We start from the raw sequence: 14,884 nt of genomic DNA, 5'->3' as shown, positions 1-14,884 counted from the left end.
AGATGCTTTAGCTGAGATTTCATGGGGTTGGACTAGATGAACGCTGGGGGTCTCCTTCCAACTTGACAATTCCATGAGGCTCCAGAGAGCCAGAGATAAATTGGGCTGGGCAAAATAAGCCTGATGTTGTGCAATCGCTTTCCTGAACTGGCGAGGAATCCCGCGTCGTCCACAGACCACAATGTTCACAACCATATGGTCTAGAAAACACTGCAAATCCTGGGTTGTTGTGTGTGTTTTTTGTAGCAAGAAAACAGCCCAGCCTTCTGTGCTCACATGGAGTGGTGGTGTACACATATAGCCTTTTGAACTGCCCCCACTTTAAAAAATAATCATAATTATTCTGCAAGGTCGATTTTATTTTTCCTTCCTTGCTGGAACCTGAATTATGCAAAATTGACGACGGTTCCCATGCATTTTATTGGTGTCTTTTCAGAACGGAGGTCCTTTGTTTTATTTTTGTGTGCAAGGGATATTAACGTCGATTCAGGCAAGGGGCAAACTGGGAAAAGGAAGATAAACTGGAGGGAAAGGCCCAGAAAGGGCTTCAAGGACAATACCTATTTTCTAAATACGTCCATCACAGGGACTAGAAACTTAGATTATTATTTTTTTAAAATATGAAGCCTGTGGAATCCGTAGCCGATTTCACACCAAACGTGGCTTGTAGAAGGTAAAAAAAAATAACATTTTTTAATCTACAGCACTTAACGCGGTTCAGTTCACCTTGGTGCCTTCGGTTTTGAAGTCCGGTTGAAAACTTTTTTTCTGCCGCTAGACCTTGACGTTCAGTCGAAACTGCAAATTTCTTGATTCACATGTCGACGGCGATACTTATCAAAAGCTCGTTTGCAAGCTCAAATTGCCACACGGAGGTCGAGATCCGGTTTTAATAATTTTAGGAAGATCTAGCTGCCGTCCCTGTCTTTGGGGATTTTTGATTGTGCCAGGATCGCTATCTCTGTAGCCTGTTTGCGTAGTGCTTGGGGCAGCAGAGGTCTTATATTATGGGGTGTCGGTTGCCTAACTCAATGAGGTCTAGCCACTTGAAAAGGCTTTCAAGATTGCAACATCTCCTCCCTGCACCCCTCTTCTCCTCAGAGGCCTTAGGTGTCCATTTCTTGCTGCTACATAACTCTTTTTAAGGGACCAAGAATTCTTCCTTTCCTAAATAAAACCAAAACTCCTCTTTTTTAAAAAGAAAGAAATTGAAAATAAGTTTGTAAGCCTTTATATAATGCTTAAAGGATCTATTTTTGTTGTTGTGATGCTGAGGGACCAGTATGTTGTTTTTAAAAAAATATGTCCGCACATCTTAAATCTTTTATAAGCATTCCATCAAATAGCCTTAATTTCTCTGTAGGGAATCTCATGATGATACGAGTCACTAAATTGTCTGTTTGCTAATGGATGTGGAAAAAAGTTCGGAAAGACTACAGAAAAGATCACAGTCAAGGAACCCGTTAGATTCCCCAAACTTAGGTCTCCAGTTCTCGTTGGACTACAACTCCCATCATCCCAAACTTGGCCGGACCTGTGCTTCATGGACGATGGGAATTGTAGTCTTAAAAAACCAAACCCAAGTTTGGGGAAAGTAGAAAGCTATCGTCCACTAAGATGTTTCCTGCTAACTCCTACTCTTGAGTTGACCTGTATATGAACGTCTCGTCGATTTCTGTTGGCTCTCAGTAGGACTTTGGGGGGATAGTTGCAGACTTCGGAGCTACACAGATCTCTTGAGACTTAATATTTGCAGAATCTGATCTGTGTCTCTTCAGAGACAAAGGCTGTTTCTGATTCCAGAAGCGAGGGGGAACACTAGCCGCCTATGAACAACTCATATCGCCCGTCCACAATCTCCTGCAATCAGTGCTTTTTTTCTTTAAATAATAATAATAATTTTTATTTTTCTTTAAAAACCATTTACTCAAGAAAATCACCATTTTACCGTTCAAATCGGGGGAAACCATATACAGTAAATGGACAAAAGTACACAGATTCACAAAATGTTTTTAGGGGTGTGCGTATTCCTGTGTACCCCCAGGGGGGGGAAAGCTCTGATTTCAGCAATAATAAGAAAACCAGCAATACAAATCAGACATTTCTAACCCAACGCAGATCAACTGGGATGGAAATATTAAAAATAAGTTTGCGAGGCTTATTGGGGTCTTTTCCAACTCTGCCATTCTGCGTACCCCCCAGGAAAAAAAGACTGCCTGCAATTCTTATTTTGTCGCAGAAGTCTCTTGGTTTGCGCTCACTGCGATAGCAGGGGTGCTAGTCCTTAAGAATATGTTTTTAGCAAAGATGTTGGGGGTTCTTTTTGCTATAAAATGCCCCTTATTCCAAGCATGGGGAATCTGATGCCCTGGAATCACCATTCTTGACATTTGCCACATCGGCTGCTGGGAGTTCTAGTTCGCGGCGCCAGGTTTCCGCTGTATTTAAATTTGGGGTTGGCCTTTCCAGGACTTCCAGATTCTCCCTTCCCTGCTTTTTAAACCTCGAGGCCAATGCCATTCCTTGTGTGTTTCTTAATTTTTAAAAAAGGCTTCTTCACCCCCCCCCCAAAAAAAATGTGGCTCTTTCTTCATTGCTAAATGTCCTACCTTTTTTAAAACGTAAACTGGACAGTGTTCCCCCATAACTGTACGGATAACAGGCGCCGCAAACTTTATTTTCCTTGCTGGAGAGTGGGTTGTGTTTTATCCTGTGAAACGGAAGAGGGACGTAACTGGGACAAAAAAATAAATAAATGTGAAACTGCAATATTTGAATATAAGCAATAAAGTGCTTCAAAAGCAGAACAAACCTTGGTGTGCGTTTTTTTTCCAATTGTGTGTGTCTGTCAAAAGGGTGATGACATTGTGTGTTTTGATTATATTAGGGCTGGGCGATACGTGGTTTTCCATTTTGCAATAGACCATCCACTAAACATCTCGACACACGGATAGATCAGAAGAGTCTTTACAGCAGCACCTTGGTTCTCAAACTTAATCCGTTCCGGAAATTCCGTTCCAAAACCAATTCCCATAGAAAGCAATGCAAAATGGATGAATTCGTTCCAGACTTTTTAAAACAACCCCTAAAACAGCAATTGAACATGGATTTTACTATCTAACCAGACCATAGATCCATGAAATGAAAGCAATAAACAATGTACTGTGCTATAAAATAAATAAGACAGTATTGTAGATGATAAAAATTAAAACAATAGCCAACAGCTGCATTGGACGTTCGGCTTCCGAAAAACGTTCAAAAACCGGAACACTTACTTTCAGGTTTTTGGCATTTGGGAACCAAGGCGTTTGAGAACCAAGGTACCGCTGTATTTGCATCAGCCACTAGCTATAGCAATAAAATAAAATAAAATAAATACAGTGTGTATATATATATATATATATATATATATATATATATATATATATATATATAAAAGACAGTGGTACCTCTGGTTGTGAACAGGATCCATTCCGGAGGCCTGTTCGCAACATGAAAAGAGCGCAACCTGAAGGGCCGTATCTGCTCAGGTGCGCAGCGCGATTTAGCACTTCTGTGTATGCGCAGCGGCGAAACCCAGAAGTAACCCTTTCTGGTACTTCCGGGTCGCCACGGGACGTAAACGGAAAGAATGTAAGATGAAGCAAACATAACATGAGGTATGTTTGTATATATATAATACAAACACACTGTGTGTGTGTGTGTGTGTGATTATATATATATATTGTATATACATATACATATATATATCTACATATATATATATATAATACTACATATATATAGTCTTACATATATATATATATATATATATATATATATAAACATATATTACACATGATATATTACATTATCTATTACTCTATATATTTGATATATATATATTACATGTGTAATATATATATACATACATATATATATATATATATTACACATTATATATTTATATAGAGAGAGAGTGTGTGTGTGTGTGTGTATACTCAGTGTGTGTGATTATATATATATATTGTATATACATATATATATTTACATATACTGTATATATAATACTACATATATATAGTATTACATATATATATACACATATATATATACATATATATATATATATAAAACACATATATTACTCTCTGTCTCTCTCTCTCTCTCTATATATATAACACATACTGGGTTTTTATTTTTAAAAATATAAAAATAAACTGAGATCAATAATTGCAATCACTTGTGTATGCCAGCTGTGTACAGTTTCCAATTTCTTAATGTGCTGCAAGCCGGCCCACCCAGAGTGGCTGGGTAGAAATCATAAAATCGCCACCATCATCAAAACAAGCTGCTGCGTCACCTTGAAGGATGCTGAGGCTGACGTCACGCGCCCTCCGGTAACCCCTGCGCTTTAAACCGGGGCGGGGCCTCCGCCCACCGGCGTTCCAAATCCGAACGCCGGCCGGCGAGGGGGCGTGGCCTGCTGCTTACACAACTCCCTTTGATCCTCCGCCGCTGTTGCGAACAATGCGGGGGAGAGGCGGCGAGGGGGTCTCCCCTTAAAGGGGCCGCGCCGCGAAAAAAGGAGCCGGCAGGTAAGAAATCAATCAAGTTGAAACCCCCTTGAAGGGAGCTGGGTTTATATAAAATATAAATTACAGTATATTTGATTCCCTCCCCCTCTTTCTTTTTCCTTTTTCCTTTCTCCTCCTGCGATGAGGCTGCATTTTAATATTTTAATGTTTCAATATTTTAATTGTTGTATTTTAATCTTGTTTTTAAGTTGTCTTCATTCAACTTGTTTTTATTATTGCTTGTTAGCCGCCCTGAGCCCGGCCTTGGCTGGGGAGGGCGGGGTATAAACATTATTATTATTATTAGCTGTCTTTTCTCTCCTTCCCCACTCCTGTCAATCTCTATTATTATGCTCTGGTTCGCCAGAAGCGGCTTAGTCCTGCTGGCCACATGACCCGGAAGATGTACGCCGGCTCCTTCGGTCAGTAAAGCGAGATGAGCGCCGCAACCCCAGAGTCGGCCACGACTGGACCTAATGGTCAGGGGTCCCTTTACCTTTACTATGTGGAAGCGTCCAGCTTCCGTGTCATGTGGCCAGCATGACTAAGCCGCTTCTGGCGAACCAGAGCAGCGCACAGAAATGCCGTTTACCTTCCCGCCGGAGCGGTACCTATTTATCTCCTTGCACTTTGACGTGCTTTCGAACTGCTAGGTTGGCAGGAGCAGGGACCGAGCAACGGGAGCTCACCCCGTCATTGCAGGGATTAGAACCACCGACCTTCCTATCAGCAAGCCCTAGGCTCTGTGGCTTAACCTACAGCGCCACACGCGTCCCACTCCCTCGGCTAATAAAGCGAGATGAGCGCCGCAACCCCAGAGTCGGTCACAACTGGACCTAATGGTCAGGGGTCCCTTTACCTTTCCCTGATGTGGAAGTGAGGCCTCAGAACAGAGCCTAAACAAGGTCTCTGAGCCTAAACAAAGTTCAGCTGTGCTTGCCTCCTGTCAATCAGGAGATATATTCTCATCATGCAGCCATTGGTAAATTGGTAATTAACCTAAAGAGATGATTGGTCCCTAGCCTGTTCTCTGGGTGGGTTTGCAAGGATAAAGGATTTGGGAGTCTAGATGCAAATTGCAGAACATCTTTTGACCAGTGAAAGGACTCTTGACTGCTAGCTGCTGCTGTGAGTATAATTTTATCTAGTTACATTTTACAACGTTTTTATTTTCTGTTTGTAACCTTCTAAGAAATGTGCAACTTTGTGAGTGGCTTGTTTAATAGACTTGGAAAAGGACTTTTTGTCCTGTTCAGGGAAGTTTTTAATCTGTGATATTTTACTGTATTTTTTGTTTCTATGGAAGCTGCCCAGAGTGGCTGGGGAAACCCAGCCAGATGGGCGGGTACAAATAATAAATTATTATTTGTGTTTTGTACTGTGATAGGAGTTTTGAGGTCTTAGATGTAGGTGTGATGTATCTGGGGGTGGTGGTCTTGAGCTACACCCCTTCTGTGATGTATGTATGATGTTTTTGGGGGTGGTCTTGATCTAAAGGTAAAGGGACCCCTGACCATTAGGTCCAGTTGTGACCGACTCTGGGGTTGCAGCGCTCATCTCGCTTTACTGGCCGAGGGAGCCGGCGTCCAGCTTCCGGGTCATGTGGCCAGCAGGACTAAGCCGCTTCTGGCGAGCCAGAGCAGCGCACGGAAATGCTGTTTCCCTTCCCGTTGGAGTGGTGCCTATTTATCTCCTTGCACTTTGACGTGCTTTCAAACTGCTAGGTTGGCAGGAGCAGGGACTGAGCAACGGAAGTTCACCCTGTTGCGGGGATTCGAACCACCGACCTTCCTATCAGCAAGCCCTAGGCTCTGTGGCTTAACCCACAGCACCACCCGTGTCCCACTCCCTCGGCTAATAAAGCGAGATGAGCGCCGCAACCCCAGAGTCGGTCATGACTGGACCTAATGGTCAGGGGTCCCTTTCCCTTTCCCTGATGTGGAAGTGAGGCCTTGGAACAGAGCCTAAACAAGGTCTCTGAGCCTAAACAAAGTTCAGCTGTGCTGGCCTCCTGTCAATCAGAAGATATATTCTCATCATGCAGCCATTGGTAAATTGGTAATTAACCTAAAGAGATGATTGGTCCCTAGCCTGTTCTCCGGGTGGGTTTGCAAGGATAAAGGATTTGGGAGTCTAGATGCAAATTGCAGAACATCTTGCCCTGGTGCTTTTGACCAGTAAAAGGACTCTTGACTGCTAGCTGCTGCTGTGAGTATAATTTTATCTAGTTACATTTTACAACATGTTTATTTTCTGTTTGTAACCTTCTAAGAAATGTGCAACTTTGTGAGTGGCTTGTTTAATAAACTTGGAAAAGGACTTTCTGTCCTGTTCAGGGAAGTTTTTAATCTGTGATATTTTACTGTATTTTTTGTTTCTATGGAAGCCGCCCAGAGTGGCTGGGGAAACCTAGCCAGATGGGCGGGGTACAAATAATAAATTATTAGTATTATCATTATTATTATTTGTGTTTTGTACTGTGATAAGAGTTTTGAGGTCTTAGATGTAGGTATGATGTATCTGGGGGTGGTGGTCTTGAGCTACACCCCTTCTGTGATGTATGTATGATGTTTTTGGGGGTGGTCTTGATCTAAAGGTAAAGGGACCCCTGACCATTAGGTCCAGTCGTGGCCGACTCTGGGTTTGCGGTGCTCATCTCGCTTTATTGGCCGAGGGAGCCGGCGTACAGCTTCCGGGTCATGTGGCCAGCATGACTAAGCCGCTTCTGGCGAACCAGAGCAGCGCACGGAAATGCCGTTTACCTTCCACCGGAGCGGTACCTATTTATCTACTTGCACTTTGATGTGCTTTCGAACTGCTAGGTGGGCAGGAGCAGGGACCGAGCAACGGGAGCTCACCCCGTCATTGCGGGGATTCGAACCGCCGGCCTTCTGATCGGCAAGTCCTAGGCTCTGTGGTTCAGAATATATTTTTTTCTTGTTTTCCTCCTCCAAAAACTAGGTGCGTCTTGTGGTCTGGTGCATCTTATAGAGCAAAAAATACGGTATATTGGGAAGCTGTTCCTCTGGACAACTGTTTAACATAGATATGGCATTTCAGAGACCCGGGTTTCAAAACAGTCCAGATCGTTAAGGTTTCTTGGAATTCCTGGTCTTGGGCTGATCGTGGAATTATTAATGGCTTCCCAGCAAAAGTTTCTGAAGCCTTGCATTAAGTGTGCATTAACCGTCTTTTAAAAGCCATCTTCAAAGCTCCAAGTCCCAAAATGCCATAGCACATAGGATAGTAAAGGGCCGAGTTCAAAAAATCCCTCCCTTAAAAGTTCCCAGTTATAAATGTTATTGTTATTACTACAGTGGTACCTTGGTTCTTATCAGGGATGCGGGTGGCGCTGTGGGTTAAAGCCTCAGCGTCTAGGGCTTGCCGATCGAAAGGTCGGCGGTTCGAATCCCCGCAGCGGAGTGCGCTCCCGTTGTTCGGTCCCAGCGCCTGCCAACCTAGCAGTTCGAAAGCACTCCCGGGTGCAAGTAGATAAATAGGGACCGCTTACTGGCGGGAAGGTAAACGGCGTTTCCGTGTGCGGCTCTGGCTCGCCAGAGCAGCGATGTCACGCTGGCCACGTGACCCGGAAGTGTCTTCGGACAGCGCTGGCCCTCGGCCTCTTTGAGTGAGATGGGCGCACAACTCTAGAGTCTGTCAAGACTGGCTCGTACGGGCAGGGGTACCTTTACCTTTTACTTTACCTTGGTTCTTAAACCTAATCCGTTCCGGAAGTCCGTTCCAAAACCAAGGCGCGCTGCTTTCCCGTAGAAAGTAATGCAAAACAGATTAATCCGTTCCAGACTTTTAAAAACAACCCCTAAAACAGCAATCGAACGTGGATTTTACTATCTAACCAGACCATTGATCCGTACAACGAAAGCAATAATCAATGTGCCGCAGTCACGCAATTGATACATCAGTAGCTGAACTGGGTTCTGCAGAGCCACAAAAACAAACTGAAAAAGAGTTGCAAAAACGCAAAATAAAGAGCAAAACCAGAGAGACCTCAGGGTAACACTCAAAACAGAGCATGTTCGGCTTCCGAAAAAAGTTTGCAAACCAGAACACTTACTTCCGAGTTTGCAGCGTTTGGGTTCCAAGTTGTTTGAGAACCAAGGTACCACTGTATTATAAAGTCCAGTTTATAACTACATTATATACCAGGAGTCAGCAAACTTTTTTAGCAGGGGGCCGGTCCACAGTCCCTCAGACCTTGTGGGGGGGCCGGACTATATTTTGGGGGGGGAAATGAACGAATTCCTATGCCCCACAAATAACCCAGAGATGCATTGTAAATAAAAGGACACATTCTACTTGTGTAAAAACACGCTGATTCCCAGACCGTCCGCGGGCCGGATTGAGAAGGCGACTGGGCCGGATTCAGTTGTCTACCCGTGTTATATACAGTGGTACCTCAGGTTACATACACTTCAGGTTACATACGCTTCAGGTTACAGACTCCGCTAACCCAGAAATAGTGCTTCAGTTTAAGAACTTTGCTTCAGGATGAGAACAGAAATCGTGCCCTGGCGGCGCGGCAGCAGCAGGAGGCCCCATTAGCTAAAGTGGTGCTTCAGGTTAAGAACAGTTTCAGGTTAAGAACGGACCTGCAGAACGAATTAAGTACTTAACCTGAGGTACCACTGTACCTTAATTCTGCTAGGGTTTTCACTTGTTTGCCGTTGTTTTCCAAATAAGGGTCACGCCTAGCCTTCCTTATGGGGCCTATGGAACTCCTGGCCACTGACTGCCCGGCGAGTTGGGGCCATTGGGAACACCCGGCCCCATCGGGCTCTGAATTCTTGAGAGCGAAACCTCCAGGCCCCGAGATGTGGGGCTGTTCCATCTGCGAAATCTCCCCCCCCCCCTCCGGAGGAGATCAGCCTTTTGTAAGGAGATTAGTCCCGGGAGAAGGAATTCAACCTTCGCCTCTGGCTCCTTCCAAAACCCTTTATCCATGCGGGCAAGAGGGATCGCCCGATTAGGGTTGCGGGGGCACGGAAGGGGCACTGCTTCCTCGCTCCGTGGGCGAGAGTGTCTCTCCTTGCTTCTTGCTAGGAAGAAGGCTTTTAAAATTAAATCAAATTTTCAATTAAAAAGGGGGAGGCTGTCGTGCTTCTGTGTGATGCAGGTGGTTAACTGGTCCCCACTGGGGCCGGTGGACTGGGAGCCCAGTTGGTAGGCGTTGCCGGCGAGAGGCGGAACCGACTCGTTGTGGTTCACGTTACCTGTACAATTCTGCAAGGTCGAAGGAGCTGGCAGGCAGAGACACACACACACACACACACACACAGGCTGCTTGTAGGGTGGTGAGGTCTGTGGGGCAGATTCGGTGGTAGAAGGACCCCCCCCCTCGGGCTGAAAGTTGCAGAAACGGCACGGGGGCAAGCACCGCCGAACATTTCCGTGCCGACTTAATAAGGTAAGCGCAGGGTTGTGGGTTTTTTTGTGGCGATGGGAAAAAGAGAGCGTCGCTCAGTGAGTAGAGCAACTGCTTTTCACGCGGGACGTCCCGGGTTGGGTCCATGTGTATTCCTGCCTTGTGGGGGCTTGGTCTTCGCTTCTCATGAGGTGGCCAAAGTCTTGGAGCCTCAGCTTCAGGATCCGTCCTTCCAGTGAGCACTCAGGGCTGATTTCCTTCCGAATGGAGAGGTTGGATCTTCTTGCAGTCCATGGGACTCTCAAGAGTCTCCTCCAGCACCAGAATTCAAAAGCATCCATTCTTTGGCGATCAGCCTTCTTGATGGTCCAGCTCTCACTTCCATACATCACTACTGGGAAAACCATGGCTTTAACTATACGGACCTTTGTTGGCAAGGTGATGTTTCTACTTCTTAAGATGCTGTCTAGGTTTGTCATCGCTTTTCTCCCAAGAAGCAGGCATCTTTTAATTTCGTGACTGCTGTCACCATCTGCAGTGATCATGAAGCCCAAGAAAGTAAAATCTCTCACTGCCTCCATTTCTTCCCCTTCTATTTGCCAGGAGGTGATGGGACCAGTGGCCATGATCTTCGTTTTTTTTGATGTTGAGCTTCAGACCATATTTTGCGCTCTCCTCTTTCACCCTCATTAAAAGGTTCTTCAATTCCTCCTCCATTTCTGCCATCAAGGTTGTGTTGTCATCTGCATATCTGAGGTGGTTGATATTTCTTCCGGCAATCTTAATTCCGGCTTGGGATTCATCCAGCCCAGCCTTTCGCATGATGAATTCTGCATATAAGTTAAATAAGCAGGGAGACAATATACAGCCTTGTCGTACTCCTTTCCCAATTTTGAACCACTCAGTTGTTCCATATCCAGTTCTAACTTGTCGCACATAGAGATTTCTCAGGAGACAGATGAGGTGATCAGGCACTCCCAGTTCTTTAAGAATTTGCCATAGTTTGCTGTGGTCGACACAGTCAAAGGCTTTTGCATAGGCTTTTTTTGCACAGCTTATTCTAGGAAATGAATAATCTGGCTGCCGAAAGAAAGGCAAAAATCTGAGCCCATCCGTTCCTAGGGACTAGAAACTTGGAACAGAGTCTGGTCAAGTGAGATGGCTGGTGTTTGCAGCCGAGGTTTGTGTGCAAAGTTTGCTGAAGATGGTAAGGTCTAAATCCTCTTAACTTTGCCTGGCAGATCTGTTTCCCTGGCGACAGTGGTTTAATTGATATTTTGCCCGGGAGGATAATCATCTGGCAAGCTTGCTTGCTGCTTAAGGGGCCCAGATAAATTTCTCTCTGCGGAGCTGGGCGGACGGACGGACGAAATGATTTGTGGCTCTCAAGGGTGCTTGTTGACAAGGCCCCTGCACTCTGCTTCTCCCCATCCTCGAGAGAGGCGCATAATTGGCGCACAGTTGCCATGATGCCATAACCGCCTCTGGCGTTGCGGGCACACAGGTGTTTTTCAGCGTCATAGAAGAATCTCTTTGCAAGGCTTTGCTGTTTGTCGAGAGCGGACCCTTCGTTTTTCCCCTCCCCGCTTTCTAAAATAAATTTATCTACAGTGGCGCCTCGGTTCTTAAACTTAATCCCTTCCGGAAATTCCGTTCCAAAACCAAAGCGTTCCAAAACCAAGGCACACTGCTTTCCCCATAGAAAGTCACGCAAAACGGATTCATCCGTTCCGGGCTTTTTAAAACAGCAACTTAACGTGGGTTTTGCTATTTCACAAGACCATTGATCCGTAAAATGAAAGCAATAATCAATGTGCTGCGGTCGCACAATCGATCCGTCAGTAGCTGTACTGGGTTCTGCACGGTCACGAAAACAAAACGGAAAAGAGCCGCAAAGACAGAAACGCAAAATAAAAAGCAAAAACAGACAGACCTCAGTATAACACTCAGATCAGAGGGCCTGCTAGCCTGCTCCCTAAAATATCACTGCTTTGCTCCTTTCTATATATAGGGTGCCTACATTCTGCTCTTTATAATTATTAGTAGTTTGCATCATATACTTACACCTCTTATTATTTCGTGTTATAGCGAGTTTCTAGAGACCAGATGATGAGTCTTTGGAAATTGTGTTTCTAAAGGAACGTTTGTCATTGCCAAATGCCTTTGCGTTATTCAGTTTGTTGTGGATAAAAAAATCATTTTAAGTTAGAGCTAAATACCGTATTTTTTGCTCTATAAGACTCACCTTTTCCCTCCTAAAAAATAAGGGGAAATGTGTGTGCGTCTTATGGAGCGAATGCAGGCTGCGCAGCTATCCCAGAAGCCAGAACAGCAAGAGGGATCGCTGCTTTCGCTGCGCAGCGATCCCTCTTGCTGTTCTGGCTTCTGAGATTCAGAATATTTTTTTCCCTTGTTTTCCTCCTCCAAAAACTAGGTGCGTCTTGTGGTCTGGTGCGTCTTATAGAGCGAAAAATACGGTACTTATTTCACTGTTAATATACTTCTTCTTAATTGTATTTCACTATTAATATACTTCTTAATTGTATTTCACTATTAATATACTTCTTAATTGTATTTCAGTTCAATGACTTTGATAAAATGCATCTTTTGCGATGTGCCAATGGCTTTATATGCCTGTTAGGTCCATCAATGACCACATAGCATAAATTCAACACAAAACAACAACGACAATTTGTTGTTGGCAAAGGACAGCTGGACATAGAAAGGGCCCCATTGCCTTCAGTAGCCGAGGGCCGCATAAAACCTAAATCCGGCCCTGGTTGGGGGAATCGCATCGCGGAATTGTAGAATCGGCTATAAATTGTAATATTTATTGTCGTCGTTGTTCGTTAACAGCACGCTGATTTTCTTGTTCCAGGTCTCCTGCGTTAAGATCGCCCCAATGTGCCTCCCGCGGTAGAGCATGTTTGGGGGGACCACAGACCTCCTGGCGCATGATGGGGTTCGGCATCCAACTGGCGCTGTTACTCTGGAAGAATTTCACATACCGGCGCCGGCAGACGGTGAGTCGTAGCGCCACGGGTGCTTTCAGTTCCATTTTAATATTTTGCTGGAAGCCACCCAGAGTGGCTGGGGAAACCCAGCCAGATGGGCGGGGTATAAATAAAAAAATATTATTATTAGTTTGCTGGGATGGCTGTATCTGGGGGTTCTCCCTGGGAAACGTGGTTTAAGGCCTGAGGGCACCATAGCTCTGCGGCAATTATGTTTTGCAGTCCCCAGAATTTTCAGGGGGAAGCTTGCGATTTCCGTGCGCAGCATGGAGGTGACTAGAGAAGAAGAAGAATATTCCAACTCCCATCTCTTGCGGGGGCGCAATTAGTGCCAGCACCGTCCGTTAAGAGTTTGGGTGTAATCTTCGACACCTCTCTCTCCATGGAGGCGCAGCTTGCAGCTATAACAAAGGCGGCATTTTTCCATCTCCGCCAAGCTAAGCAGTTGGCTCCTTACCTCTCTCGCCCTGACCTAGCCACTGTGATCCACACGACGGTCACCTCCAGACTGGATTATTGTAACTCGCTCTACGTGGGGCTGCCCTTGAGACTGACCCAGAAACTCCAGCGGGTGCAGAATGCTGTGGCAAGACTCCTTATGGGGTCCTTGCTGCGGGATCACATTCACTCGGTGCTATACCAGCTGCACTGGCTCCCGGTGGAGTACAGGATCAGGTTTAAGGTGCTGGTTTTAACCTTTAAAGCCCTATACGACCTAGGACCCTCGTACCTACGGGGCCGCCTCTCCTGGTATGCCCCACAGAGGACCTTACGGTCTTCAAATAAAAACATCTTGGAGGTCCCAGGCCACAGGGAGGTTAGGCTGGCCTCAACTAGAGCCAGGGCCTTTTCGGCCGTGGCCCCAATCTGGTGGAACACTCTGCCACAAGAGACTAGAGCCCTGCGGGACTTGACATCTTTCCGCAGGGTCTGCAAGACAGAGCTGTTCCACCAGGCCTTTGGCCAGGTCACAGTCTGACCCCCTCCTTTGGCAATCCTCACAGAACTCTAGCCCAATTTTTTGCCATCAATTTGATTTGAATTAATTTTATAATGAAATGATTTTAGAATGTTGTACTGTTTTATTGTTGCTAGCCTCCCTGAGCCTGGCTTTGGCTGGGGAGGGCGGGATATAAATAATATTTATTATTATTATTATTATTAGAGAACCCGGGAACTGTAGTTTAAGGCCGCTGGGCGCCATAGCTCTGTGATGATAATGTTTTACAGGTGACGGGGGGGGGGGGCGGGGGTGGAATCGTGTTTGCTTCCCCCAAGGCATCTTGGGAACTGTAGTTTAAGGGTGCAGGGAGTTATAGCAGCTCTCGGGTTTCTCTTGGGGTGAGCGGGGGGAAAGCTCTGTTCTTCCCATGTGTCCGACTAGAGAAAAATGTGCAGGTCACGTTTGCAGCATGAAGCCCATGGGAATTGTAGTTCAAGGGTGCAGGGAATCTTAGCAGCTTCCTATTTAAATTACCCAAACGCTTGGCCCTCCTATAGCTTGCTTCTTTGATTAAAAACTTGGCTAGTTATCCCCCCCCCCCGTTACATATTATTCCTTTCCAAGGAATAATGTTTTTTAACATACGCAATCCGAACACAATTTTGTCTTTTATTTTTGTCGTCTTTCTCATTTCTCTCCTTCTGCTGCAGTCTTATCTATCTATCCATTGATAAGCACAATATTATCATCTAAGGGCCTCTGTTGCTCATAGCACAAATCCTGCTCACGAGATCACCATCCCATGATATTTCCTTAAACAGTCCAGAAAGATCATCCGTCCTTCCGTAAAACGCTCGCGTCTCTTAATTTCGCTGTCAAATTTTGCTGTTGGCGCTCCTGCTCTTGTGCTTGCTGTTGAAAAGGCCGTGGCACAAAAGGAAAAAGGATCGCGGGGGGATGAGGAAAGAATGGATGCGATTTTTTATTT

At 45.3% G+C, this 14,884-nt stretch overlaps 2 protein-coding genes across 2 annotated transcripts in view; both read left to right on the top strand.

Annotated features, from left to right (window-relative positions):
* YJEFN3 (YjeF N-terminal domain containing 3) overlaps positions 1–14,884 on the top strand; it is a gene marked incomplete at its 3' end in the record, with an annotated part of 119,755 nt that overhangs the window by 10,588 nt on the left and 94,283 nt on the right. The gene's annotated exons all lie outside the window — the stretch shown is intronic.
* The window catches only part of ABCA7 (ATP binding cassette subfamily A member 7), a 72,188-nt gene continuing 70,124 nt past the window's right edge, over positions 12,821–14,884 (top strand). The window contains exon 1 of the mRNA XM_083421318.1: positions 12,821–12,962. Coding sequence (XP_083277444.1) covers positions 12,894–12,962 — 69 coding nt within the window. The 5' untranslated portion in view covers positions 12,821–12,893. The remainder of the gene's footprint in view (positions 12,963–14,884) is intronic.

The sequence above is a fragment of the Podarcis tiliguerta genome (assembly GCF_965153285.1).
Source record: "Podarcis tiliguerta genome assembly, chromosome: 18".
NCBI classification, from domain to species: Eukaryota; Metazoa; Chordata; class Lepidosauria; order Squamata; family Lacertidae; genus Podarcis; species Podarcis tiliguerta.
This window is presented reverse-complemented; position numbering and strand designations above follow the sequence as displayed.